This window comes from Balaenoptera ricei, chromosome 10 (genome assembly GCF_028023285.1).
Source record: "Balaenoptera ricei isolate mBalRic1 chromosome 10, mBalRic1.hap2, whole genome shotgun sequence".
Taxonomy (NCBI): Eukaryota; Metazoa; Chordata; class Mammalia; order Artiodactyla; family Balaenopteridae; genus Balaenoptera; species Balaenoptera ricei.
This window is the reverse complement of record NC_082648.1, coordinates 75,916,309-75,941,609: the sequence shown is the minus strand read 5'-3', so window position 1 is coordinate 75,941,609 and position 25,301 is coordinate 75,916,309. Positions and strand designations below refer to the sequence as shown.

General features: G+C 40.6%; 1 protein-coding gene across 7 annotated transcripts in view; it reads left to right on the top strand.

Moving 5' to 3' along the window:
* The window catches only part of POC1B (POC1 centriolar protein B), a 146,771-nt gene that overhangs the window by 17,126 nt on the left and 104,344 nt on the right, over positions 1-25,301 (top strand). For all 7 annotated transcript variants that reach the window (XR_009505427.1, XR_009505426.1, XM_059936649.1 and 4 more), the window contains exons 3-4: positions 4,255-4,426; positions 8,716-8,895. Coding sequence is in view for 5 of the 7 variants with exons in the window: in XM_059936649.1 (XP_059792632.1) it covers positions 4,255-4,426; positions 8,716-8,895 (352 nt within the window). In the remaining 2 variants the exon portion in view is untranslated. The remainder of the gene's footprint in view (positions 1-4,254; positions 4,427-8,715; positions 8,896-25,301) is intronic.

Below are 25,301 nucleotides of genomic sequence, written 5' to 3'. Positions count from 1 at the left end.
GTGACCCTGTAAACCTTCAATGAGTTCATGGATCAATTGTGTATATTAACTCTCACCACTGCCTCCCTCCCATTTTCTCCTCAACCCACACCATTCCAGCTTTGATCCCACCACTTCACTGAAACAATTCTTGTTGCCAAGCCAACGTTTGATCCTCGGGCCTAGGGCTGGCTTCTTGGGCAAATGACCTGTATCGTTGCTCAGGTCCCATACTTGGTTTAATGCCCTGCTGTCATGGTCTTGAAATTCTTAATGATTTCCTACAAGGGTCCCCACATTTACACTGGACCCCCCAAATTATGTAGCTGGTCGTGTTCAGGCCTGATCTTAACCAGGTCTCTTCAAAGCACTTGACACAGCCCGTCAGCCTCTTGGAACACATCCTGAATTCCTGGACACCACAGTCTCCTTGGCCCCTCCCACTCCATTTATGGCTCCTTCCTGTCTCTTCCTTCTCTCCAGGTTAAGTATCTGCACCCTCTTCTTCATCTAGACTCACTGCCTGAGTGATCCTATCCAGTTTCCAGTCTTTAATGTATTATCTACACTGTTGCTGCTGACAGTAACAAAAATTAAAACGACAGTAATAATAGCTACATTTGAGCATTTTCTGTGTGCCAGGCATGTCTTCTGAGTGTTATTTCACTTAATACTTTAAACGCCTTAATCTCATTAAATCTCTCTAAGATTCACCTGGGTGCGCACGCCAAAAGCTGGGCACCTTTGTTTCTTTTCTTTCTTTCCCCCTCACATCTAATGCGTTTGCAAGCCTTGTGGACTCCGTCTTTATGATGTATCTAGGTTTTGACTGCTTCTACCATTTCCACAGCCTTCAGCCTAGTCCAGACCACCACCTTCTGGCCGGATTATTGCAATAGCCTCCTGATTGATTTCCTTCTTCCCGCTGTGTGTACTCCACACAACAGCCAGAGTGAGATTTTTTGTTCGTTTCGTCTAAACATTTTATTAAAGTGTAAGATGTGTACCAAAATTGGACAGCTTGCTGAATTTCCACAACTGTGACATGCCCATTTTGCCAACATCCAGAGTAAGAAGCCCTCATGTGCTCCCTTCTAGCCACTATCCTCCCTCCCTGCCACACACATGATCTCTATGCTGACTCCTAACTCCATAGATTAGTTTTGCTTCTTCTTGAACTTCATATAAATGAAATTTAATTACACGTTAGGTACACAGTATGAATATACCACAATTTATGTATCTGTTTGACTTTGATGGGCAGTTGGGTTTCTAGTTTTGGTCTTCTTTGAATAGTACTTCCGCAAACATTATTGTACATGTCTTCTGCTAAACATGCATAAGAATTTCTGTAGGTATATACCTAGGAGTCAAATTCTGAGTCAGATGGTAAGTGTACATTCAGCTTCAACAGATTTCAAAACAATTTTCCAAGGGTGCTTAAAACGACCAGCATTATTTGAGAGCTCCACTTGTTACACATACTCACCAAGATTTGGTACTATTTATCTCTCTTATTGTAGCCATTCTAATGAGAGTGTGGTGATATCTTATTGTGGTTTTAATTTGCACTTTCCTAGTGACTAATGGATTTGAGCACCTTTAAATATGTTCATCGACCATTTGCATAGCCTCCTTTATGAAGTGCCTGTTTAAGCCCTTTGCCTATGTATTTGCCTATCGTATTTTCCTGACTTTCCTTATTGATTTGTAGTACTCTTTATATATTCTTTATTATATGTTGGATAAATGTATTGTAAATATCTTTTTCCTCTCTGTGGCTTGTGTTTTCACTTGCTTGGCGGTATCTTTCAATGAACAAAATTTCTTAATTTTAGTGTAGTACAAATTATCATTCTTTTCTTTTAGTAATTTTAGTAATTTAGTCATTTTCAGGTATTATCTAAGCAATCATTGCCTACCACAGTGGCCATGAAGATATTCCCCTAAGTTCTCTTCTAAAAGCTTATTGTTTTACCGATCACATTTAGATCTGCAATCCATGCGGAATTACTTTTGTGTACAGTATAAAGTGTAGAAGTCAAGGTACGTTTTTTTTCCTTGTGAATACCCAGTTGACCCAACATCATTTTTGCAAAGATGATCCTTTTCTCACTGTCAGAGTGGCAGTTTTCTTAAGTCAGATCACAAGATCCTCCCGCTTATAATCCTTCAGCGGCTGAGAACTAAATACACACCTCTCACCGTGGCTCCTTGCTGGCATCAGCTTCTCTCTGGGCTCCCATCCCTTGTTCTCTTTTTCTCCCCTCCCCTGTGGACATGCTGGTCTCCTTGCTGCTCCTCAGGTTGGCAAGTGCATTGCTGTCTCAGGCCCTCGCACGTGGAGTCCTCCTGCCCAGAGTGCTCTTTCTTCACGTCTTAGCCTGGATCACTCCTCATTTCACCCATGTCTCTGCTCGAATGTCTCTTCCTTGGAAAGGACCACTAACTACCCCATATAACATTAAGAATATGGTCAAAAGGTATAAGCTTCCACTTATAAGTACTAGGGATGTAATGTACAACATGATTAATATAATTAACACTGCTGTATGTTATATGTGAAAGTTAAGAGAGTAAATCTTAGAAGAGTTCTCATCACAGGGAAAAGAATTTTTTTTTCTTTTTCTTTAATGAGAAATATGAAATGATGAATGTTCACTAAACCTATAGTGTAATCATTTCATGATGTATATCTCAAACCTGGAAGAAAAAGAAGAGTAAATAATATATAAAAGTCCTCTGAACATGTACGATATTATAATCTAATGAACCATCTCCTGCTCTATTGTGATTCCTTGAGGGCGAGAGATTGTGTCTTACTCCCTTTTGTAGCTCTTGTTTGTAGCATAATACCTTAGAACTCAAATAGAGTCCCCAATATAATGCACATGATAATTCATTGTTTTCCCTATTTTGTCCACATTAGCCCCAGATATTTCAAACCCTGATTTATTTAATAATTTGATGAGCTGTAATGGAATATCAACTTTTTGTACTTTTAAAAAAAGGGGGTAGTATACAGCTTATAAACTCACTTTAACTATTTTACATGGAAACATTGCATAGGCCAAGTCCAGATGAATTTTATCTATGGCTAAGGAACTTAGAAGGTTTTCAGTGACTTTATATGTCTCTTCTAACAGTAATACTAATTGTATTTCAAGTTTATAAAGTTGTATTTTTTCTAAACATTCTACAATCTAGACTTAGTGATTCTCATTGACCTGGTTCCTTTCACTGGGGCTATTTTGGGGCTACATGAATATATAAAATTTGGTTTTAGGGCAAGAGTTAGATCTATCTTTCATTTGTTTATTTCTTCATTCCTTGTTTAAGGCATTTATTTCCACTATTGATTTCGTTTGTTTTCCTTAAAGCCTTAAGTTAATGTCTGAAACACATGATTCTTTTATTAACTGTAGAATGTCATAACAGAGCAAAAAGTGTGTTTTAAGATTACCTTATCTAGCTATAAAAAGACATTACTGGTCAATTAACAAAACTGGAAAACGGTAGATTAAAGTACTGTCACTGGTAAATTTTCTGAAGTTGATTACAGTGCTATTGGTATGTAAAAGAATATCTTTATTCTTAGAAAAAAACACTTAAGTATTTAGGAATAAAGGTGCCATGATGATGAATTTACTTACCCCAAAATCGCTTAGGAAAAAAAAATTGTGTGTTTGTATGTGCACACGCACATACATGCTTGTGTACAGAAAAAGAGTGAGCACAGGAGCAAATTATAAACCAAATGGGGCAAAATAGTAACAACAGGTGGATCTGTTTAAGGGTATATTAATGTTCTTTATACTATTATTATGACTGTTCTGTAACTGTGAAGTTATCTCTGCATAAACAGTTTAAAAAAATCATTCTTATCCAGCCATCTCAGGAAAAACATTCAGTCCTATGACACAAAGATTAAGTTACTTTCTCAGTCAACCTGAGAGAGACAGAACTGCCTCCTAGTCCTGTGTCTCTGTTGTATTGTGCTGCCTTCTTCTAGTAAATAGTCATTGAGTTCTAACCAAATACAGGGGCCAATAATCCTGCTCTGTGGCTACATAGGACACAGCCAAGCTTGCATATTAGTGATGTGGCTTTGGGTTTCTTTTACAGATGTTTTTGCCATTACTTGGTCTGTCTTACAACCTCCAGGCCCCTCTGTTACCTGGACGTCTTGTTGTTAGATATGCTGCCCATTGTAACGAGACATGCCTACATTTGTGTTTTAACACACAGTGGTTTTGTTCTTCTATTTCTTAATAGCTACTGGTTCTTGGGATACGTTTCTCATGCTATGGAGTTTCAAGCCGCAAGCTAGAGCTTTCAGATATGTGGGTCACAAGGACGTTGTAACCAGCGTGCAGTTTTCTCCACTTGGAAACTTACTGGCATCTGCTTCACGAGACAGGACCGTTAGACTCTGGATTCCTGATAAGTAAGAGAAACAAACACTTGTTATGCTCTGGATTTAGAAATGTGAAAGAAAACTGGAAGCAGGCTGTTCCTTGTGCCCTTCTTGGAATGCCTACACCCCCAGTTACCTGCACATCTTTAGTCTGAGTCACAGACAAGGTGTACTGCCCTTGTCGTAAAGTCAAACTATTTCATACCATTTTTTCCTCATCTTTAACTCATAATTGTGTCTTCTGTTTGAAAACTATTTCTAACCATGGAAATATGCTTAATATGTCTTAAGGTTTTCTTGGGGTGGGGGGGTGGTGGTTAGGAAGGGTGATGGTTATCAATCCCTTTATAAATTTGATGTAAGCTTTAGATCGTCTCCCCAGAGAGATTTACCTCAGCCTGTCTAACCAAGATTTTACAGTTTATTAACCTACAACCACCCATCGTGGATCCTTGAGGGGACTTTGAACCTCTATTAAAAACCCCGGCGCTAGCTATTCTTTGATGCATATCATTCATTTGGGCTCCAGAATTTTCTTGTTGAAGAGAATTCCTGACAAATGTATAAACCCCATTGCATTTGTGCACAGTCCTATCCTGTCATAGCAAACCTCTCTATAAGAGGTTTTTTAAATCCTAGCTGATAGCCCATCTGTTTTAAGCAATTATTGAGCCTTGATTATTTTAAAAGTTTTTAAACTCAATTATAAAGAATTTCAGGCATACATGAAAACAGAATGGGTAACGTGACAACTCCCTCCCCACATAACCATCCCCCATATCCAACAGTTATCAGTGTTCTGTCAATCTTGTTTTTTCTCTTCCCCTGTTGCCACACACCTTTTTTTTTTCTTTTCTGGAATACGTATTTTTAGAACAAATCCCACACATCATATCATTTCCTCCATAAATACTTCGGATAATAAGAAACGAGTGTTTTCCTTCACTCTGTTGTGGCAGGATTTGATTTGTGGTACGTGCCTGAACAGGCTCAGGCACTCGCAAATGAATGAAAGTTCCAGGGGCATTTCCCTGCCAGTGGGCACTTTTTTCCTGCCACTACCCAAAGGATCTCCATACTGAGAAATCTGCACATTATCTCGAGGTAGCAAACACTACTGAGGAGAAGTGACATATTGTGACACTGCAGATGGCAATGTAGAGGGAATTGTAAGGACAAGAGGCTGATTTGGGGTCCAAAAGTGAAAGCATTTTTTAAAATCCTTCACTTTAGGAATTTAGGACTAGTGGTTTGTTATTTTCAGCGCAGCCTCAGTCTCCCATCGCTAATTCAGGGAAATCTCAGTAAACTGCACAAGGGTAGATGAGCTAAAAGCACACTGAATCATTAACTTGTACTGGCTAATCTAAGTACAACAATTAGGCTTGTGTAGACACGTCTAGTTCCTCTTCCTAAATCAGATCATAGTGGGGCCAGGGCAATAGTGGGTCATGGCAATGAGAAGGAAACTGATTAACCAGTTACCTATTGCTGCATAACAGTCCTCAAAACTTAGTAGCTTAAATCAATAACTATCATTTCTCACAATTTTACGGGTTGTCCCGATGACTCCTCTGCCCCATGGATGTTGGCTCCTACTCACGCAGCTTCATTAAGCTGGCAGCTGGGCTGGCAGGTCCAATGCCTCCCTCATACACCTGTGGCCTTGGTGCCGGCTATTGGCTGGGGCACCTTGGTCCTCCATATGCCCTTTCTCCAGCTCTATATGGACTTCCTTACAGCATGGCAGCTGGGTTCTAGGATGGTAAAAGCCGAAGCTGCTAGACTTTTTAAAGGCTGGTCCTGAAACGTACACAGTATGTATCCCTTCTGCCACATTCTATTGGTCAAAGTAAGTCACAGCACCAGCCGAGATTCAAAGGGAGGAGAAATTGATGGATTCCACCTCCCATGGGGAGGAGTGGCGTGTGTGCACAGGGGTGAGGGGAATTGTGGGCAGCCAGATGAGCAGACACCAGAGCTGGTGACCGGAAGGCTAAGAAAGAATAGTAGGAGCGAGTTCGGAGGCAGGTCTGGCCTGGCGTTCATCACAGTCGGCAGTCAAGAGAATTTGGGCAGAAAGGGCAGGTAAATGTGTGGGAGGTGGAAAGTCTGTGTTAAGGCCACGTGAGGAACTAGAAACCAGTTAAGCACCAGCGCAACAAACACTAGGCACTCTTATCTCGGTTTCCTATATGCTTCCTGTTGAGACCGGATCTGCATCTGGCAGTTGGGCCAGCCTATAGCCGAGAGGAGCGGCTTTTAGAAAGAATGCAAGCAGGAAAGCCTCCTGCAGTACGGAGTGCAGAATAAAGATCAGGGCAGACTTCGATGATACCAACTGTCTCTTGGCTTCCTGGTCATAGCAGATGCCAAGTCTTTTCTTTGTTTTCTCTAGGGCTTATACTTAAAATCAGGCCATACTGTACTCCTGACTCCTACTCAGAGAACTTTCCCTTGAAACCTCACTGAACTAGTCCCTGAATGCTCCCTCCTGTTTTTTTTTAAATATTGATTTTAATTATTCTTGGTTTGTCATACATCAGGTGATGGAGATTTATGACAAAGTCACCTCTGCCTTCTACAGGCCACGGGAAGGGAAAGCCAGGATGGATCTAAGAACCATTAAGTATTGACTCTTCCCAGCAGAATTCAACAAAATGTACTGAGTTCTTTTTCCGTGCCTGACATTGTGCTAGATGCTGGTCTTTCAGAGATGAATAAGTCATCTTTCCTGTCCTCAAAAAATTACTGCCTAATAGGAGAGAAACAGGACTATTTTAAAACAAAAATTACTGTATAATGTAATAAGCAAAATAGATATAATAGAAAGGGAACAATTAAGCCTGTCTGGGTTGGTCAAGGGGGCTTTGCTGGTAGGGGAAAGTAGTCAGGCTAAGAAAGCTGTAAGTACAAAGCCAGAGGTGTGTTTGAAGTAGTGAGACTGTCGTAAGAGTACAAAGGTCAGTGCAGTGGCAGGATGTCTCGCCAAAGAGCTTGGGCATTGTACTTTTTCTTGGAGAGCAGCCCGTGACACATTTACACTGGGATTTACACGCTTAGAATTATACATTTAGCAAGGCTGTAAGCACAGTATGTAGGTGACTGGAGGGAGATAGAAGATTAGAACAGGGAGACCAGTTAAGAGGCTTTTGCAGTAATCTAGGTGAAGGATATTGAGGATATGTATATCTACCTTAATGCAAGCATAGCTGGGATGGAAAGAAGAGGAGGGATTCAAAAGATATTTAGGAGGTGGTAGCAATCTCACTATCACTAAATAGGTTTGCTGACCTGTCGGATGTTGGGGAGGAGGGGGAGGACCTGAGTGTAACTTCCAGGCTTCTGCAAATTCTGCTGCCTGATCTTCTTCAAACACTTGTGGTGATTTTTCCCATAAGGCATCACCTGTATAAATATGACTTTCTGAATGGAAAAATTGCTAAGTCTAAATGTAGTATAAAGTGAAAGTATCTTGGGAACTTGGAAACGCTGACACAAAGTAGCATTTCCCAAATGTCACCATTTAACTCCAGCGCTGTCTACTAGCCTACCCCTAATTATGTCAACATTTTTCCTGCTGCTTCTCCTTAAATGCCACACATTATTTTCTCCATCTTTTTTTCCTATTCTCTTTTTTCCACCCTAGCCAAGAAAAAAAAAAAGTATCTGAAATTTCAAGGTGTTGAGAACTGAAGGGTCAATATGTTATTACCATTTATCTTTTGTTTTGCTTGTGAATGTAAGATTGGGCTCAGGGGCGAGCAAGGCCTTAGGTATACCTCAGGATCTCATTCGCATTGCTGGTGGGTGAAAGCAGGAAAGTCAGATCACCCAGGGACATTCTGTATAGCGGCAAGTGACACAGGGGACATCTCCTCCTTCCCAAGCCGGACTGCCATTCCGCACAATTTCCACGTGAGCCCAGTTTGAAAACCCTACCTTAGAGCTCTTCACTTAATGAATCTTCGGTTTTCTAGGTTGCAGTTTATTTAAACTGTATGTTGCTCTCTCTAGAGGAACAACAAGAACTTAAAATGCATGGTAGAGATTTGTTCAAAATATTATTCTGTAGCTTCCAATTAAAGCAAAGTCAGCAAATGCATTTCAGGGTGGGGACCGCTAGGTTCTCACTTGTTTAGTGTCAGCTGTGACTTTAACTAACAGAACCAGCTTGGAACAGTGTCAATGAAGAGTACAGTACAACACAGCCTTTTCACACTTCTGTCAGTTTTTACAACAAACTGTTTTATATGTTTCAAAGTCTGTATACTGATAATTAAATCAAATGTTATAAATATTAAACTGTTTGTCTCCAGGAGAGGGAAATCCTCTGAATTTAAAGCTCACACAGCTCCAGTTAGAAGTGTGGACTTTTCAGCCGATGGCCAGTTTCTTGCTACAGCTTCTGAAGACAAATCTATCAAAGTATGGAACATGTATCGCCAGCGCTTCTTATATTCTTTGTACCGACACACACACTGGGTTCGCTGTGCCAAGTAAGTGCAAAGTTTCACAGTAAGGTTTCCACATTTTTTTTTCCCGCTGTAGTCCATGTTTTACCCCCCCAACTCCCAGAAAAGGAGATTGAGGGCAAATTCATTCATTCATTCATTCATTTGTTCATTCATTCAGCAAATATTTATTGTGTGCTTGCTATGTGCCAGGAACAACAGTAAACAAAATGGTCAAAAACCGCTGCTCTCATGAAGCTTATATTCTGGGGAGGGGAGACAGACAATAAACAAACAGGAAACTAGATATGGTAGGTCAGATGGTGGTAAGTGCTACGGAGAAAAACAGAGCTAGATGGGAAGGGGGGCTGCCAGTTTAAACAGGGTGTTCAGCGACTGCTCCCAGAGAGGGTGGCCTTTGAGCAGAGGGAGGGCAGGGAGTGAGGGTTGAAGATGTTTGGGAAAGGAAAGTCCGCGTGGAGGAAGCAGGAGTGAAGGCCCTCAGGCGGGAGCTGGGTGGCTGTGTGAGGACAAGAAGGCGGGGGTGGCCAAGAGTGTGGGGAAGCCGGGGAACAGCCCTGACGGGCACGCTGAGTAGATGCGCCATTGGAGCGTGTTCGTCTCTCTGACTTACAGCTTACTGGGACCCCTCTGACCACTGTGTGGAGAGTAGACTGTCAGAAGTCAGGGCAGGGCCCGGAGGTGCAGGCTGTTGCAGTGGTTCTCATCCTGGTTTGGTCCAGGGTAGTGGCCGTGGAGATTTCGAGAAGTGGTTGGATTTTAGATAATCTATCCAGTTGACCCTTGAACAACACAGGTTTGAGCTGCAGGGGTCCACTTATACATGCATTTTTTTCAATAGTGTCGATAAATACTAGTGTACTTCACAAACCGAGGTTGGTTGAATCCACAGTTGTGGAACCGTGAATACGGAGGAACCTTGGATTCCAAGGGCAAACTAAGTTACACATGGATTTTTGACTCTGGAGCGTTGGTGCCCCAACCCCCGTGTTGCTCAAGGGTCAGCTGTAGTTTGAAGTTACAACCAAAAGTACTTGCTGTCATGTTGGATGTGACGAGAAAGAGAGAAACCAAGAATGACTCCAATATCTTTGGCAACAGTCTGTTGGGACAAGTGCTGTTGTGTTATTAAGGTCTGCTAACAGCCGCGGAGCCCTCTATTCCTAAGACACAATGCTACAGTACTTAAAATCCGTATCTCCTTTCCCCATCGGAACTGGCCAGGGAGGGAGGAAAGGGCTGTTGTTCTAAATTCCCCATTTTACAGATGAGGAAACTAAGTTTCAGACTTAGAGTTAGAGCTCATCTAGCTGAAAGTGACAGAAACCCATTCTTTTTCACTTCTCAAGGTGGTTTTGTTGGCTGTTTGATAACCTTGGAGTTGGAAGGAGAGACCAGAACGAGAGACTCCAATGCTGTTAGCTCTCTCTAGGCCTCTCTACATGCCAGCTTTACTCTCTGAGAAACCCTAAGCTTTGAGAGGAAACTCTAAGCTTTGAGAGGAAAAGCTTCTCCCAGCTCCAGTTAGAAAAGTACCCAGGGGTGACTCTGGCCCAGCTAGGACCCCGTACCCATCCCTTCACCAGGCAGTGAGACACTGTGATTGTTCAAATTTATCCAGGCACCCAACTGAGACAAGCTACCCTGGCTGGGGAGGAGGGGTCATACCAACCATGTTCTCTGGTGATGCAGAGAGAGGAGAGTTCTCACAAGAAGGGGGCTGGTACAGAGGTAATCAGTGGGGGAAACTGTGAACCCTGTGGTCACCTGGATTTGTGCCCACCATATGACATACATGCCAGGTGTCCTCAACTAGGATGTGGTGGAATGAACATATGAGCCCAGCTCTCTCTGTCTTGCCTTACAGTCCAAACTCTTAACCCTTGTTATGCTCTCTGGGGGGCATTATTGCCCAGGAGGCGTTGATTATAATTTATGGTAATGAGTCTAAGCAGACTAAAAAAGGATAGAAGATCATACTTTTAGTCAATAGTTTTTGTTTTTTTTTTTCCTTCTAAAGGGCTTAGCTACTTTTGGCTCTGGCCATCTTAGTATTATTTTCTATATATGCCATATATCTGTGTGGTTACAAATATATGGATTCAAATCCCAGCCCCACCACTTACTAGCGGTATGACCTTTGGGGAAATTATCTGATTTCTCATGCCTCAGTTTTCTTATCTGTAAAATTAGGATGATAATAGTAACCTGCCGCCTAGGTTGTCATGGTATTTAAATGAGTAAATTTAAAAGCCCACATACTAATCAGTAGATAAATCTTAGCCATCATCCCCATCACCATCATTGGACATCTCATTCTTATTTAATTTTTACATGTATTATGTAACTTGAATTGATAATTTTTCCCCACCTAAGGAGGTGGCACGTGTTATGGTCCCAAGAGGCTGGTCAAATCATTTGTATTTATTTATGAAATGATGTTGTAAATAAGAGGAGGCAGAGATCTATTATCTAGTGGTTGGGGCCTGGAGAGCAGAGGTATAGGTGGCAGGGCCGGGTGCTAGGAAGGGTCATTTAGCTCCCACTATGTGCCAACTCTGGATATGTTCGGTAAAGAGACTGATTTCTGTTACTTTCATCAGGGAGCTCAACATAAGCAAAAGCACTGAATATTGATTTAACTAATCAAGACAGAATGTGTCCTCTGTATTCTGACTAATAATAAAAGCTATTTTTTATCCACTGTGACCTATGTATCTCTGTTTCCTTTCAAAAAGAATTTAAAGTGGTTTATAATAACTGACATACCTATGTATACATCAGTCACTGGAGGGAACGGAGAGACAGTTCTATCTAGAACCACGTAACCTGGGTTAGTGCAGTTTTGGCATGAGGTGTAGGCTGAGTTTCCTGAAGCCCAGGTATTAATGGAATGATGGAGGCTGACATATTTTCATTTTCTAATAACAGGAAGGAATCCTATCAAGTTGTTCAGATAAGAGAAAATTTTTCCTGGAGTAGATTCTAGGAAATACTTTATTCCTTGCCCTTGTATTGAATTATCTACGTATAATATAAATGTTAAAAAGAAAAAAAGGTAGCGCTAATGTAAGATAGAACTTACGAAAGGTTGAAAGATCGCCAGTAATGTGAAATTTTCGTCATCAAAACATTCCTTTAATAAGCATAGCCCCCGATACGAGCCACACATCTGTGCTGGGTGTAAAGTATGGAGAGATGAAAGACACCATCTTAGCCTCAAGGAGCTTTTATAATTCAAGGGAAAGAAAAAAGATATAAATAATTATAAAAGGGTGTGTCCTTTGGGAAAATGATATACATGAGGAGGGAGTGTGCGAGTGGAGCACTGAACTAGGCTTGTGTGAGGAAAAGTCAAAAGAGACATTGTGGGCCCCTAACTGGGTTGGGGGGGCAGGGGGGAGGAGAAGATGAGGGAGTGGCGAATCATCAGCCGGGAAGCGGGTGGCAGACCTCCCAGAGGGAATCAGCGGGAGCGAGCGCCGTGGCTGAGAGAGTGTGCTGCTCTGTCAACTAGTCAGCTGTGGCCATGCTCAGGAAATGAGGTGGGGTGAGGTGGAGGAGGAGACGGAAAGGCTCAGGGTCCTGGATGATGTGAAAAGACTTTGGACTTCATCCTACAGGTGATACGGAGACACCAGAGAGCTTGGAATCTGGAAGAAGCATGATCTGAGCTCTTCTTTATTAATTGGTCTATCCTACTGCCATGACTTTGCGTTTAGAGGGTTGGCATGAGATAGTCCAAGATTCCTGTGCCCACATGTAGCACCTTGTTACCCTCGGGCATGTTTCAGTTCACGGCTCTCTGCCTCTGTGGAAAGTGAGGGTGTTGAGGCTCCTTCAAGTGGACTGTTGCGAGGATGAGAAATACAAGTTGACAGCGTCTGGGATTGAGTGACGCGGCAGGGCTGCCATTCCTCCAGCTGAGCGCCATCGGCTAGGGTGAAACTCGGGGAGTGGGGGGAGCCTTTGAAAATGTTGTTTTCCCTTAAGTCAAGAGAAGGAAGCCATGGTGGAACTTTGCACTTTGCCTAGCATCATTCCCCGTTTTCTGGTAGTAGTGCCCACATTTTCCCTGAGGAACCAGCCCTCCCCGACGGTCCCTCTATGTGCTGTGGTGGCCCTGTCTCCGGTCCAGCAGGAGGCTCAGCTCAGGTTTGCCATCCGGGACAGAGCATCCGCCTTCCTACAGGAGAGAGTGAGCCTTGTTAGAACTGTAGGCCTTTGTTGTGGGATTGCTATCTTGAGGCTTATTTAAACCTGAACTGCTGAGGGACGCCGTGCCCAAAATACTGACCTAAGAATGATGCTGGTTCTTTCAGAGGAGAGTGGAGCTGTGAGAGGAAGACAGAAATTGTTGTCTGATTACATGGTGTGGTTTCTGGGTACAGCCATGCCTGGAATTATTAGTGTGGGTGGGGAGGGGCCGGAGAGGGAGACAGAGACCTGAGCCTTAAAATATTTCTTTTCACTCTTTTTTTTAAAAGGCACTTTCCATAGGAAGTGATAGTGAAGGAGAGTTTTGGAAAAGTGGGATTGATCCTTGCATCCAGTCATGTGCACTCGTGATTCCTGTTTTATCTCCATCCCCAACACGGCCTTAGTTTTCAGCATCATTATCCCTTGTGGAGACTTTTGCAATAAACTCCTAAATGTTTTCCATGACTCCAGATTGGCACTTATTCCCTCCTTCCCCTACTGCCTCCAAAGAGACTTCTGTGAAATGCAAATCTGACTGTGCTCTTCCTCAGGTTAAAGCCGCTCGGTCACTGCTGTCCGGGCACACTTGTCCTGACATATCTGCTCTGCCTTCCTGTTACAAGCTCGCCTTTCTCTCCTTTTCACCATTCACCTTACTGCAGCTACACAAGGTTCCCCAAGTGTGCGATGCTCTGTTATGTTCTGTGCCCCTTCACATGTTGCCTGCCATACCTGGATATGCCCCCAATTCCACCCCCCCTTCACCAGCCTGCTTTGCATCTCTTCCTCTAAGAAGTGTTTCCGACCCTCCCAGGCGGAGCCTGTTATGATTCCTTTATGCCACCACATTACCCTGTTAATGAGGTCTGTTTGCCAGTTTAGGCCTCACTTCCCTATGAGACTTTGAATTACAAGTATTTTATTCATTGTGTATTCTCATGCCAGGGACCATTCTAAATTCTGTAAATACCGCAGAAAGTAAAACAGACAAAATTCCTACTGTCACGGAACTCCTTCTATCAAAAGGGGACAGACAATAACCAAATATACTAGTGATATGTGCTCTGCAGAAAAGTGCTGTAGGGTAACAGGACAGAGAGTGACGGGGATGGGAGGTGCTCTTCTACATATGGTGGCCAGGGAAGGCAGCTCTATTAAGGTGACATGGACTGAAGTGGGGCTACTAATAAGGTGGGTATCAGGGGAGAGTGTTCAATTTAGAGCCAGGTACAGTGTGAGAGACACTGCAGAGTGTTAGTTATAGGGTGAGGAAGGCTCAGAGGAGTTGTGTAAAAATGTGGATTGAATGAATCAATGAAAGGTTGACCGCTAATGTGCAGGTGGCTTTGGTGGGAGTTTTCATGGGCTTCTTCAGGGAAGAGTCATTTTTGTGGATTTTTTTATACCAAGTTCAGGAGTACTATACATGCATGTTATGCATGAGGAATATTTATGTGGCTTCACTACTTTTTCGTTTTGTTTTATTTTTGATCAAATTGATAATTTTTATACTCTGCACACCTGGTCTTAATGGAATGCCTTTATTTTGCTGGTACCTTGTGGATCTGAGGGATTTATTTATTTATTTATTTATTTATTTATTTATTTATCAATCAGTTGTTTTCTTACTATTTGGAGTGAGTGATTCCTGTGGAATTCTGCAGAGGCCTCTCTGGAGGAATGTTCTTTGATAACAAATTTGGCTAAATTTAATGAATAAAGATTTCATCTTTTGGCCAGCTTTCCATATATGTGCTCGACAACATGAGTTCTTTCTCACACATTTATTATCATTCTTTTTCTTGGCTCCTCTTAATGCAGATGGAGACCAAGAGAGTTGGGAGGGCCTAACTGACCACTCAGGCCCGGCCTCTCAGTGTTTGTGCAGCTTCCTGTGAGAGCTTTGCCTTGATGGGGTCGTTCTAGTCTAGGACTTTCTTCTAAATGTCTGAAGGATCAGAAGTTCTGTTTTGGCCCGAGGTGAGAAGGCTCAGGGGGAACTAAGTCAGGCTTAATAAATGGAGGAGAGTCTGAAACAGAAGCCAAATTTACAATTTATTTACAGTGACAACGCTAACTTTCAGAGGGGCTAGGGCATTTGCATGCCTCAGTCAGGGCCTTCTTCCTCTGTCAACAAAGTCAGAATAAGGGCTCAGTGGGCCCTGGAACTAAGGCAAGAAAGTTTGTTGAAAAAAATCTTGATGGATAGTTTTTTCAGGTTAGGGTAGTGAGATGGGCTTATCTCCTCCACATGTACGTACCTGCCAAAGAAGCTGCACGATCGGTTCTGCTGGTCAGGTACTCTCTTCCCTGGGCCAGGCTGGAGACACCCTGATGGATGATTGCTCTTGCTCTTGCCTCGGGTGGTTCCTGGGCACCTCCTCTCTGTTGACGTAGTATCTTTTAGGTGGTGCAGTAGAGCTGATTGGTTTCACTAGCATGGGATCCTGCAAACATGACATAACTCCTCTGGGCCTTAGTCTGCTCCCTTATAAAATGGTTACAAAGGGGTACCTTCCTCAGAGAGTCATCCTGAAAACTGAACAAGTTAATGAATGTAAATAATGTCAGCTATTAACTACCCTCACATTCCGGCCTTTTCTCCTTGGGATTCTACTGGAGTCACCTTTAGGTTGTGTTCCAAAGTCATTTCACACATTTGCACATAGTGTTTGGGGTTGCTACTATGGGTAACTACTATTAACCTTTGAATGCATTTTATGTACTTAACTATAGAGGGTAACTTTATTTTTAAGTGCTTGTGTCTGAAAATCTCTGCCTTTTAATTGGAGTGCTTAGTCCACTTAAATTTATGTAACTAGTCCTATGATTAAATTTATTTTAACACTACCATCTTGCTCTTTGTTTTCTATTTGTCTCATTTGTTTATTTCTTTTTACTCCTTTCTTTTGGATCAATCAAGTATTTCTTAGTATCCCGTTTTATCTCCTCTATTGTCTTTTTATTTATTTATTTATTTATCTATTTAAAATCTTTATTTATTTGGCTGCCTGGGGTCTTAGTTGTGGCAGGCGGGCTCCGTAGTTGCGGTTCGTGGGCTCCTTAGTTGTGGCATGCATGTGGGCTCTAGTTCCCTCACCAGGGACCGAACTTGGGCCCCCTGCATTGGGAGCATGGAGTCTTATCCACCGTGCCACCAGGGAAGTCCCTCTATTGTCTTTTTAGCTTTACTTTTGGTCTTATATTTTTGTTTAGTGGTAACCTTAGCATATCATAGTCTAGAATTAATTTTATGCCATTCTATATATAATGTTAGAACTTATAAACGTTCTAATGTTAGAACTTAAAAAAATACATCTCCATTCACCCACCTCTTGACAGTTTTACTTCTACATATCATATATACCCATAATACATTAAGCAACCATTTTCTTCTAAAGAAACAAAAAAGGCTTTTATATTTACCTTTTCCTGCACTCTTTTCCTTTGTGTAGATCCAAGTTTCCATCTAATATCATTTCCCTTCACCCTAAAAAACTTCATTTACTGTTTCTTGTATCCCAGGACTCCTAGTGATGAATTCTCTCAGCTTTTTGTTTATCCTTTTTAAAGGATATTTTTGCTGAGATGTAGAATTTTATTTCAGTGGATAACTTTTCTTTCAGCACTTTAAAGATATCATTCCATTGTCTTCTGGTTTGCATTTTTTTTTTAAAGTGAAAGCAACAGTCATTTTTATCATTATTCCCCTGTATGTAATGTGTCTTTTTTTTCTCTGCTGCTCTAAGATTTTTTTTTTGCTTAATCTTTTGTTTTTAGTGATTTGACCATGATGAACCTGGGTATGGTTTTATATATTTTTCTTGTGGTTCATTGAACTGTGTGGATCTGTGGATTGATCTTTTTTCATCATATTTAGAACATTTTTGTCTTTTCTTCATATATTATTTCTCTGCCCTAATTTTTTTCTCATCTTTTTCTGGAACTCCAAATTCACGTTTGACCACTTGATATTGTCCCATCATTTATTGAGGCTTTGTTCATTTTCTCAAACTTCTGTTCTCTTTGTGCTTCAGTTTGCATAGTTTCTATTGGCCTGTTTTCAAGTTCCATGGTATTTTTTTCCCTGCACTGTCCAATCTATTGTAAGCTTATCCATTTCTCTGATGAGATTTTCCATTTGTTTGCTCATTATGCCCATCTTTTCTTTTAAATCCTTGAACATATTTATAATAACAGTTTTAAAGTCCTTGTCTGTTCATTCTAACATGTATGTCATATCTTGATCAAAATTTTTTGCTTCTTTGTATTTTTTAAGTTTTTTGTTGTATGCACAATCATTGCTCAGTGTTTGAGAGTATGAGTTACTCTATCATCTTCTAAAAAGTGTTGAGTTTTGTTTTGGTAAACAATTAACTTTCTGCTGGCCTGGCTGGATTGTGTTGGATTTAGACTTTTTAGGGTGGATCCAGAGTGGCCTTTACTCTTGGGCTATAGTACTAGTGGACTTTCTAGGGCCTCAGCTGAATGCCTGGAGTGTTCAGCCAAATCGGTTCAGAACTTGAACATCTCTCAGTACTGTGTAACCTCAGGAATCTTTGTTTGGCTCACAGTCTCCGTTGTTCTCTGCCGAGTCTTCTTGTCCTGTGCATTATCAGGTTTGTATTTGACCAGAGACTCAGTGAGATGCCTAGGCAGATTTTGGGGGATTTCTGCTCTTCACAGGTCCTCTCACCTACCCTGCCCTCAGAATTCCAGCCCTTTAGCAGTTCTGAATTCTAATTGCTATTTCCTCTGCCCAGTGAGATTGCAGCTGTTTCCTTGGACTCTGCGTCCTTATGCCATGCCTGAAAATGCTCCTGGGTAGAAATCTGGGATGGATGTTGTGTTTATCTCATTTGTTTTCTATCTCTCAAGTTTCACAGCCCTGTGCTGTCTCTTGTCCAGTGCCTACAAACAATTGTTTCATGTATTTTGCTGAGTTGTATGATTGTTTATGGTAGGGAAGTAAGTCTGATAATCATTACTGCTCCTATCCAGAATGTGAAGTTTTTGCCGAAGGAATTTAGTGGAAACTGCCAAGCCAGTTTCAAAATTTGTACGGATGAGTTAAATGTGTGAGAATAGCCAAGAAAATAATGACCAGAAAAAATTGGAAGAAACTTGTTTAACCAGCTCTCAGAACACAGTATAGAGCTATAGAAATTAAAGTGTGGTGATCATAGTACCACGTTAGCAAAATAGGTTATAGAAAGCTCAGATGCAGATCCATATATGTTTTCTGATAAATATGGCATTTCTAATCAGTGGGGAAATGGATGAATAGTTATTTAAAATGTTAATATTAAAGAGTTATTAAGCTCTATTTACAATAGCCAGGACATGGAAGCAACCTAAGTGTCCATCGACAGATGAATGGATAAAGAAGATGTGACACATATATACAATGGAATATCACTCAGCCATAAAAAGAAACGAAATTGAATTATTTGTAGTGAGGTGGATGGACCAAGAGTCTGTCATACAGAGTGAAGTGAGTCAGAAAGAGAAAAACAAATACTGTATGCTAACACATATATATGGAATCTAAAGAAAAATGGTTCTCAAGAACCTAGGGGCAGGACAGGAATAAAGATGCAGACGTAGAGAATGGACTTGAGGACATGGGGAGGGGGAAGGGTAAGCTGGGATGAAGTGAGAGAATGGCACGGACATATATACACTACGAAACGTAAAACAGGTAGCTAATGGGAAGCAGCCGCATAGCCCAGGGAGATCCTCTCGGTGCTTTGTGTCCACCTAGAAAGGTGGGATAGGGAGGGTGGGAGGGAGATGCAGGAGGGAGGGGATATGGGGATATAGGTATATGTATAGCTGATTCACTTTGTTATACGGCAGAAACTAACACAACAATGTAAAAGCAATTATACTTCAATAAAGATGTTAAAAAAAGATAATATTAAATAGTTATTTAATATATTAAAATAGTTGTTTAGATGTAGTTAAGATAATTATGTTTCTATTTGGAAAAATTTAAAGTCAGATCTATATTGCACACCACACATTTACAAAAATTGTAGATGAATTAAACAACTAAACATTAAAAATAGTCTAAGTGATACTGCTTTTCCTTCCAATGCATGGACAGCATATTTAAATGAATGTAGAGGGTCAACAGAGCAATTATTTCTCCCTTAAGAATTTGAATTTTAAATGTGCCATGGACTTAAGTAATTAAAATTCTGTGTCTCTCTCTGGGCCTAGTACTTATTATGAGTTTGTCCCTGGAGTCCAGACCTACTCCATGTGGCACAGAGATGGTGCCCATTAGTGTAAGAAGAGATGAGTAGCTATGTTTTCTGGACTAACTATCGTTTATGATCATACATCTTGATTCACAGAAATATTTCATATTTTTAAGATATGTCATCTATTGGGAGATATATTCATGCTTTAAAAATATAAATTACTCTAGTCTTTTTAGAAATCAATTTGCAAAATATATCAGGAGTCTTTGTTGCAGTGAGTCCACAACTGTAAATCTATCCTAAATAAATACTCTTGTATTTAAAGGAAAAAGCTTTGTATTTAAAGATATTGCTTTCAGTGTAATTTATAATGATGAGAAACTGGAAATAACCAAGTTTTCCAAATAAAGAAAACTGGTTAAAAAAATTTAGATTATTATTTACCCATTAAAAGGAGAATATATGTAAGTAGTGGCATAAAAACATGTTTATGTGTGGGGTAAGAAGGGCAAAATTCAGAACTCATGATTATAATAGAAAAGGTCTGTACATGAACAAAAGATAAAGTACCTACGTACATAAAATATTACATGATTTTGTTTGGGTGATGGCACTGTGGGCTTTTCTTACTTACTATATTTCCCAGTTTTTTTAAACAAGCAATTTGTCTTTAACGAGTAATGAAGAAAACATGTATCGTTTGAAATATCTACATATGCGGGTTGAGAAATATTTATTTTTAGTGGCAGATGAATTTTGCTAAAAGTTCAAATTGTTATAATCCTGTATTTTAAAAAATAATGTGTGTTGTGGGATAACTTATGTTTCTTTAGGTGTCCTCAGGCAAAAAAAAGTAGCGGCTAATGAACGACTTTTCTAACTTTGTTTTTCTAGCATTAATTTTAGGGGGAATATCTGACCTTAGTTTTCAGTGTTTGGTAGTGTTACAAGTGATCTTTGATCATCTGAATTGCAAGGATTTTTCTTTATTGCAGTAAACTACATATAATATAAAATTTACCATTTAACCACTTTCAGATATACAGTTCAATGGCATTAAGTACGTTTATGTTGTGCAAATAATTGCAAAGATTTTAAACATCAGCTTTCATTGGCTGATGAAAATCCCCTTGAAAAGTTTTTTAATGCCCTACATATTTACTGAGGACGTACTCAGTACCATATACTGTGCCTGGGGAATACAGCAGTGAGTGAATAAGACAGATGTTGTTTCTCTCTTCTTGGAGTTTACATTCTCTTAGGGAAGCAAAAAGAATAATTGGTTGTAAGTGTGACTGTGAGCTACTCTTAAGATGCATACTGGAGAGCAGACCTACTGGGGGGAGGAGTTCAGGAAAGCTTTTCCTGAGGAAGTGACCCTGAGCAGAGACTTGAAGGATGAGTAAAATCCCCTTAGGTATTTAAAACTAGATAAAGAGTAGGGAGCGGTGTTTGAAGCAAAGGGAACAGCATGTGAGGGAACACCTGAGGCAAGAGAAAGACCCGAGAGAAGAGGGGTGTGGTGCCAGGAAGAGTAAGGTGATGGAGATGAAGAGACAGGAGGGCAGATCCTGGAGGACCCGGGAAGCAGTGGTGTGTCACTTTTTCCCAAGGGAAATGTGAAACCACCGAAAGGTTTTAATCAGAAAAAATTTATTTAAGATTTAAAGATCAATTTTATTGATTGTGGAGAATGGACTGTCAGCAGGGCCTGATAATGGATTGGAATGTGGCAGCAAGTGGAGGAGAAAGGAATCAAGCTTGACTCCTAGGTTTCTGTCTTGAGAAACCACTTACTGAGAAAAGGAACGCTGGAGGAGCAGTTCGGGGAAGAAGATAATGAGTTCAGATTGGGACAAGTTCAGAGTCAGAGGTGCCTGCAGGATATCCAAGAGGAAACGCTTAGTAGGCAGTTGTACTTATGGGTGGAAATCCCGGGAGAGGAGTCTGGGCGTGTAAATGGTAAATGACCCAGCAATAATTAGCATGTTTCATGGCATACTTAAATCTTCTTATGTCTCTTTCGTCTGCTTTTTGTCTCTCAGCAGTTACAGGAATGAATCCTGTTACTGCGATCAACAGACGGTTTCTCCTCTAATGCTGACCAACCCTTAAAAAGCATAACCGTTCTGCTTATTGCCTTGAACTCCAGCTTCACTATGTAAACCCAAAATCCCATCAAAGCAAACTCTGAGACTGCCAATTTTTTTTTTTTTTTTTTTTAATGAGTCTATGGAAGTTTTAGGCCTGAATGCAATCTAGAATTTCTCATTATCCAAATAGAAAATGGTGGCCAGAGTGGTTATGAGTTTCACAAGGTTACATAGCTGGGCAGTTGCAAAATTGGCTTTAGAATTCAGGACTCTGTACTGACTGGGCAGTCTTATTTTCACTGCTTTTTACTGCTTTCCCCTCCTGTTGAATAGCTGCTGGCTTCAGAGTACCACTTACTAATGATTTGTTTCTTAAGGGACATGAAACAGTGCCTACTCTGGTCTCAGAGCCCTGAGGGCCAGAAATGTAGGGTTGGTTGTTTTTGTTTTTTTTTTTGGAGAATATTTTTCTTTCTGTATTTCCTTCATTCTTTCCTTCTCTCCCACTATTCCCTTTCTATCCTCCCGTATTTTTAATTTCTTTTCTTTTTTTCACCCTACCCCCGCCCCCAGAGTTGGAGCTGGTGAGTGTGGCTGACATTGGATGCTAAATAGATATCCTTCAGCCGCTGGAGTCCAGGTTGGTCCTCAGGGATGATATCCAGTTCCTAAATGTGGCGTATCTAACCCCCAAATTAGTCTTCTGTGTCCTCCTCCTGTTTGGAGGGCTGACGGTTGAGTCACAAGCTCTCATCTCAGAAGGCTTAGCCCTTCCTCCATGCAGCTGAGTGTCTGGCAGGGGCTGTGTGCCCTTGTTCCTCCCCCACCAGCTTTATTAAGATATAATTGACATATAGCCTTGTATAAGCGTAAGGTGTACAATGTGGTGATTCGATACATGCATGTATATATTGTGTTTTTATAGACGGTTTACTCTAATGATAAGAAATAGCCAAATGAAAGTTTTGATTTCTTATGAAAGCACTTTAAAACTTCTCAGGGTTCATGGACCTGTTTGGCTCGCTAATGAACGAATAACTCAGTGACTGTGCTTATGGACATATAATTTTATATATAGTTTCAGGAACTCCATAGATTCAAAGTTAAAGAACTCCTGTTACATAACTTGGGCTACTCTCAAGGACATGTGAACCAGTTTTTCTAGAAAAAAGTTCAAGAATTCCCTCATTTTCTCCAAAGAGTACCAGTGCATTTTACAGGCTTGAATAGGAAGCAGTTAACTTCTCAGATGCCTTACAGACAGCTCACGTCTGCTGACCCATTAGTCACTGTTGACTAATGTGACATCCGTCTTCTTGACACACTTGCTGGAAGTTTTAAAAGGTGGTTAGGTGGTACTGAATTAGAGTGTTGTGTTAGAAATTTTTTTAATGTCTTGATAGAAATTTTGTATTCTCTTAATTCTTCAAATTAATAACCCCATTAGATGTTGTTTGAGCCCTGACAAAAAAAGGACTATCCTTTCCTGATCAAAGTCAGGGCAAAGAGAAGCCTGTTTTGTTGGCGCGAACCTATTTCTGATGTATCTAATTAAAAATAAAAGGGAGGAGAAGATACAAACCGCCATACTCACTTTCAACCCCTCCAAAGGCGAAAAGAGCTGACAGAGAGTTTATGCGGGGATTATACACAGTGTCCAGAGCAAGTGAGAGGCCCTAACCCCGAGCCCCGCTTTGGTCGTGCAGAGGGGGGAGGTAGAAACGCCCCCCTCAGGCACCGCCTTCTTTCATCCCAGTCGACTCCTCCACTCCTTACTTATCTGAGGTTCACATTCCCTTCATTTCTCTAGTGCTGGGGAAATTTCTCCCAGGCTATGGCCCCTCCTGCTCAGGATGAATTTCTGGCTGGTCAAGATACCTTCTTTTCCTGATTCACAAGTTTCTTTAAAATCCTGTTTCTTCTGTGGAGCTTCTGGTAACTAATTGGCACCTTTTTGTTACCAACTCTGTTCTTACCGTTATCTAAAGTTATATTATTTGTGTGCCCTCCCTCCTTCCTAGTATGAAAGCCTCATGAGAGTAGGGGTCTTAGCAGTCTCCTTCACTGTGGTATTCCTAGTACCCAGGCCAGTGCCCAGTGCCTGGTTCTGGCAGGTGCTCAGTAAATATTCGAATGAGCCAATGAATGACTATCTTCCCCATAAACTCCTCAAGGACATTGATCAGGTATGGCAGCAGACACACAGATTTTTGTTAAAGGATTGTCTAGTGGTTAGCCTATCAGGCAGAGCCCAGCCATATAGCCTCCTAAGAGCATTGCCTGTGGTTTTTCTCCACTTTAGAACTTTCTGTGGTTACACAAGCCACACAGAACTTCCTGTGCTGTACTTTGGCCAGTAAAAGAAACTTTCCTTTCTGTCAGAGACTTAAACAGAGTGGCTGAGAGATTTGGCTCTGGAACCAGACTGCCTAGTTCACATCTTCCTGGCTGTGTGACTGGCAGTTACTGATCCTTTATGTGCCTTGGTTTATTCATCTGTAAATTGAGGCCGGCAATAGCAATTGTTTTGTAGGGTTATTCTGAGGATTAAATGAGTTGCTACAGGTAAAGTGTTAAGAACCATTCTAGGACACAGATGCTCAGTAAATGTTGACAGGATAATGATGATGATGGTGGTGGTGGTGGTATTTGGCCAATAATGTCATAGAATGAGTATATTTGTACTTTGTTTTTAACCTAATCCTTCCATTCTATTACATTTTTTTCATCATTGCTTTCTTAAAATGTCAGAATCAACTCATCTCCTAGAAATATTCTTATCATTTAGAATGCTCACATTAAATAATTTTTTTAAAAGATAGCTTATTAATAAACACAATTTGATTTCTTACATTAGTTCTTTACAAGTACTATGCAAAGTTTATTTTCATGGGGATACTGTATAGGTTTTTCTTCCCCTGTGTCTATACAAAATAAGTTACATCTATTTGGAGCATTTCTGTAAAACTGTCTTTCATATTTGAATCTTCCTCACATATTTTCCTAAAGGAAAAGATTAATAAAATATTATTATAAAATCAAGCTGAACTGCCCAGTGTGGAAGATATTTCCTTGCAAGGTTATTTTCTTGAATTTTTAAAAACTATCTCACATAGAACTTAATTTTGCATCTATGTTGCTTTTAAAATATGGTGAATTCATAAATTCCAGATTGAAAGTTTCTGTTAGGAAGAATTATTTTTAGGCCAACCTTAAGAATGGGAGGGGCAGGGGAGGGGACAGTGAGAAAACAAAAAGAAAAACCTTCACTTATAATCCACACCCTTAGTTAATGACTTTTATAGTAATCTGGGCAGAGAGGGAAACTACAAATAAAATCGAAACATAATTGGTCTATGACCTAAATCTGTCTTTTTTGGTTTTTGTTATTGCTAAAATATTAATAGCAAAATTACTGTTCATAGTTTCTTTTTTTTTTAATTTTTGAATTTTATTAATTTATTTTTTTATACAGCAGATTCTTATTAGTCATCAATTTTATACACATCAGTGTATACATGTCAATCCCAATCACCCAATTCAGCACACCACCACCCCCCGACCGCCACTTTCCCCCCTTGGTGTCCATACATTTGTTCTCTACATCTGTGTCTCAATTTCTGCCCTGCAAAGCGGTTCATCTGTACCATTTTTCTAGGTTCCACATACATGCGTTAATATACGATATTTGTTTTTCTCTTTCTGACTTACTTCACTCTGTATGACAGTTTCTAGATCCATCCACGTCTCTACAAATGACCCAATTTCATTCCTTTTTATGGCTGAATAATATTCCATTGTATATATGTATCACATCTTCTTTATCCATTCGTCTGTCGATGGGCATTTAGGTTGCTTCCATGACCTGGCTACTGTAAATAGTGCTGCAATGAATATTGGGGTGCATGTGTCTTTTTGAATTATGGTT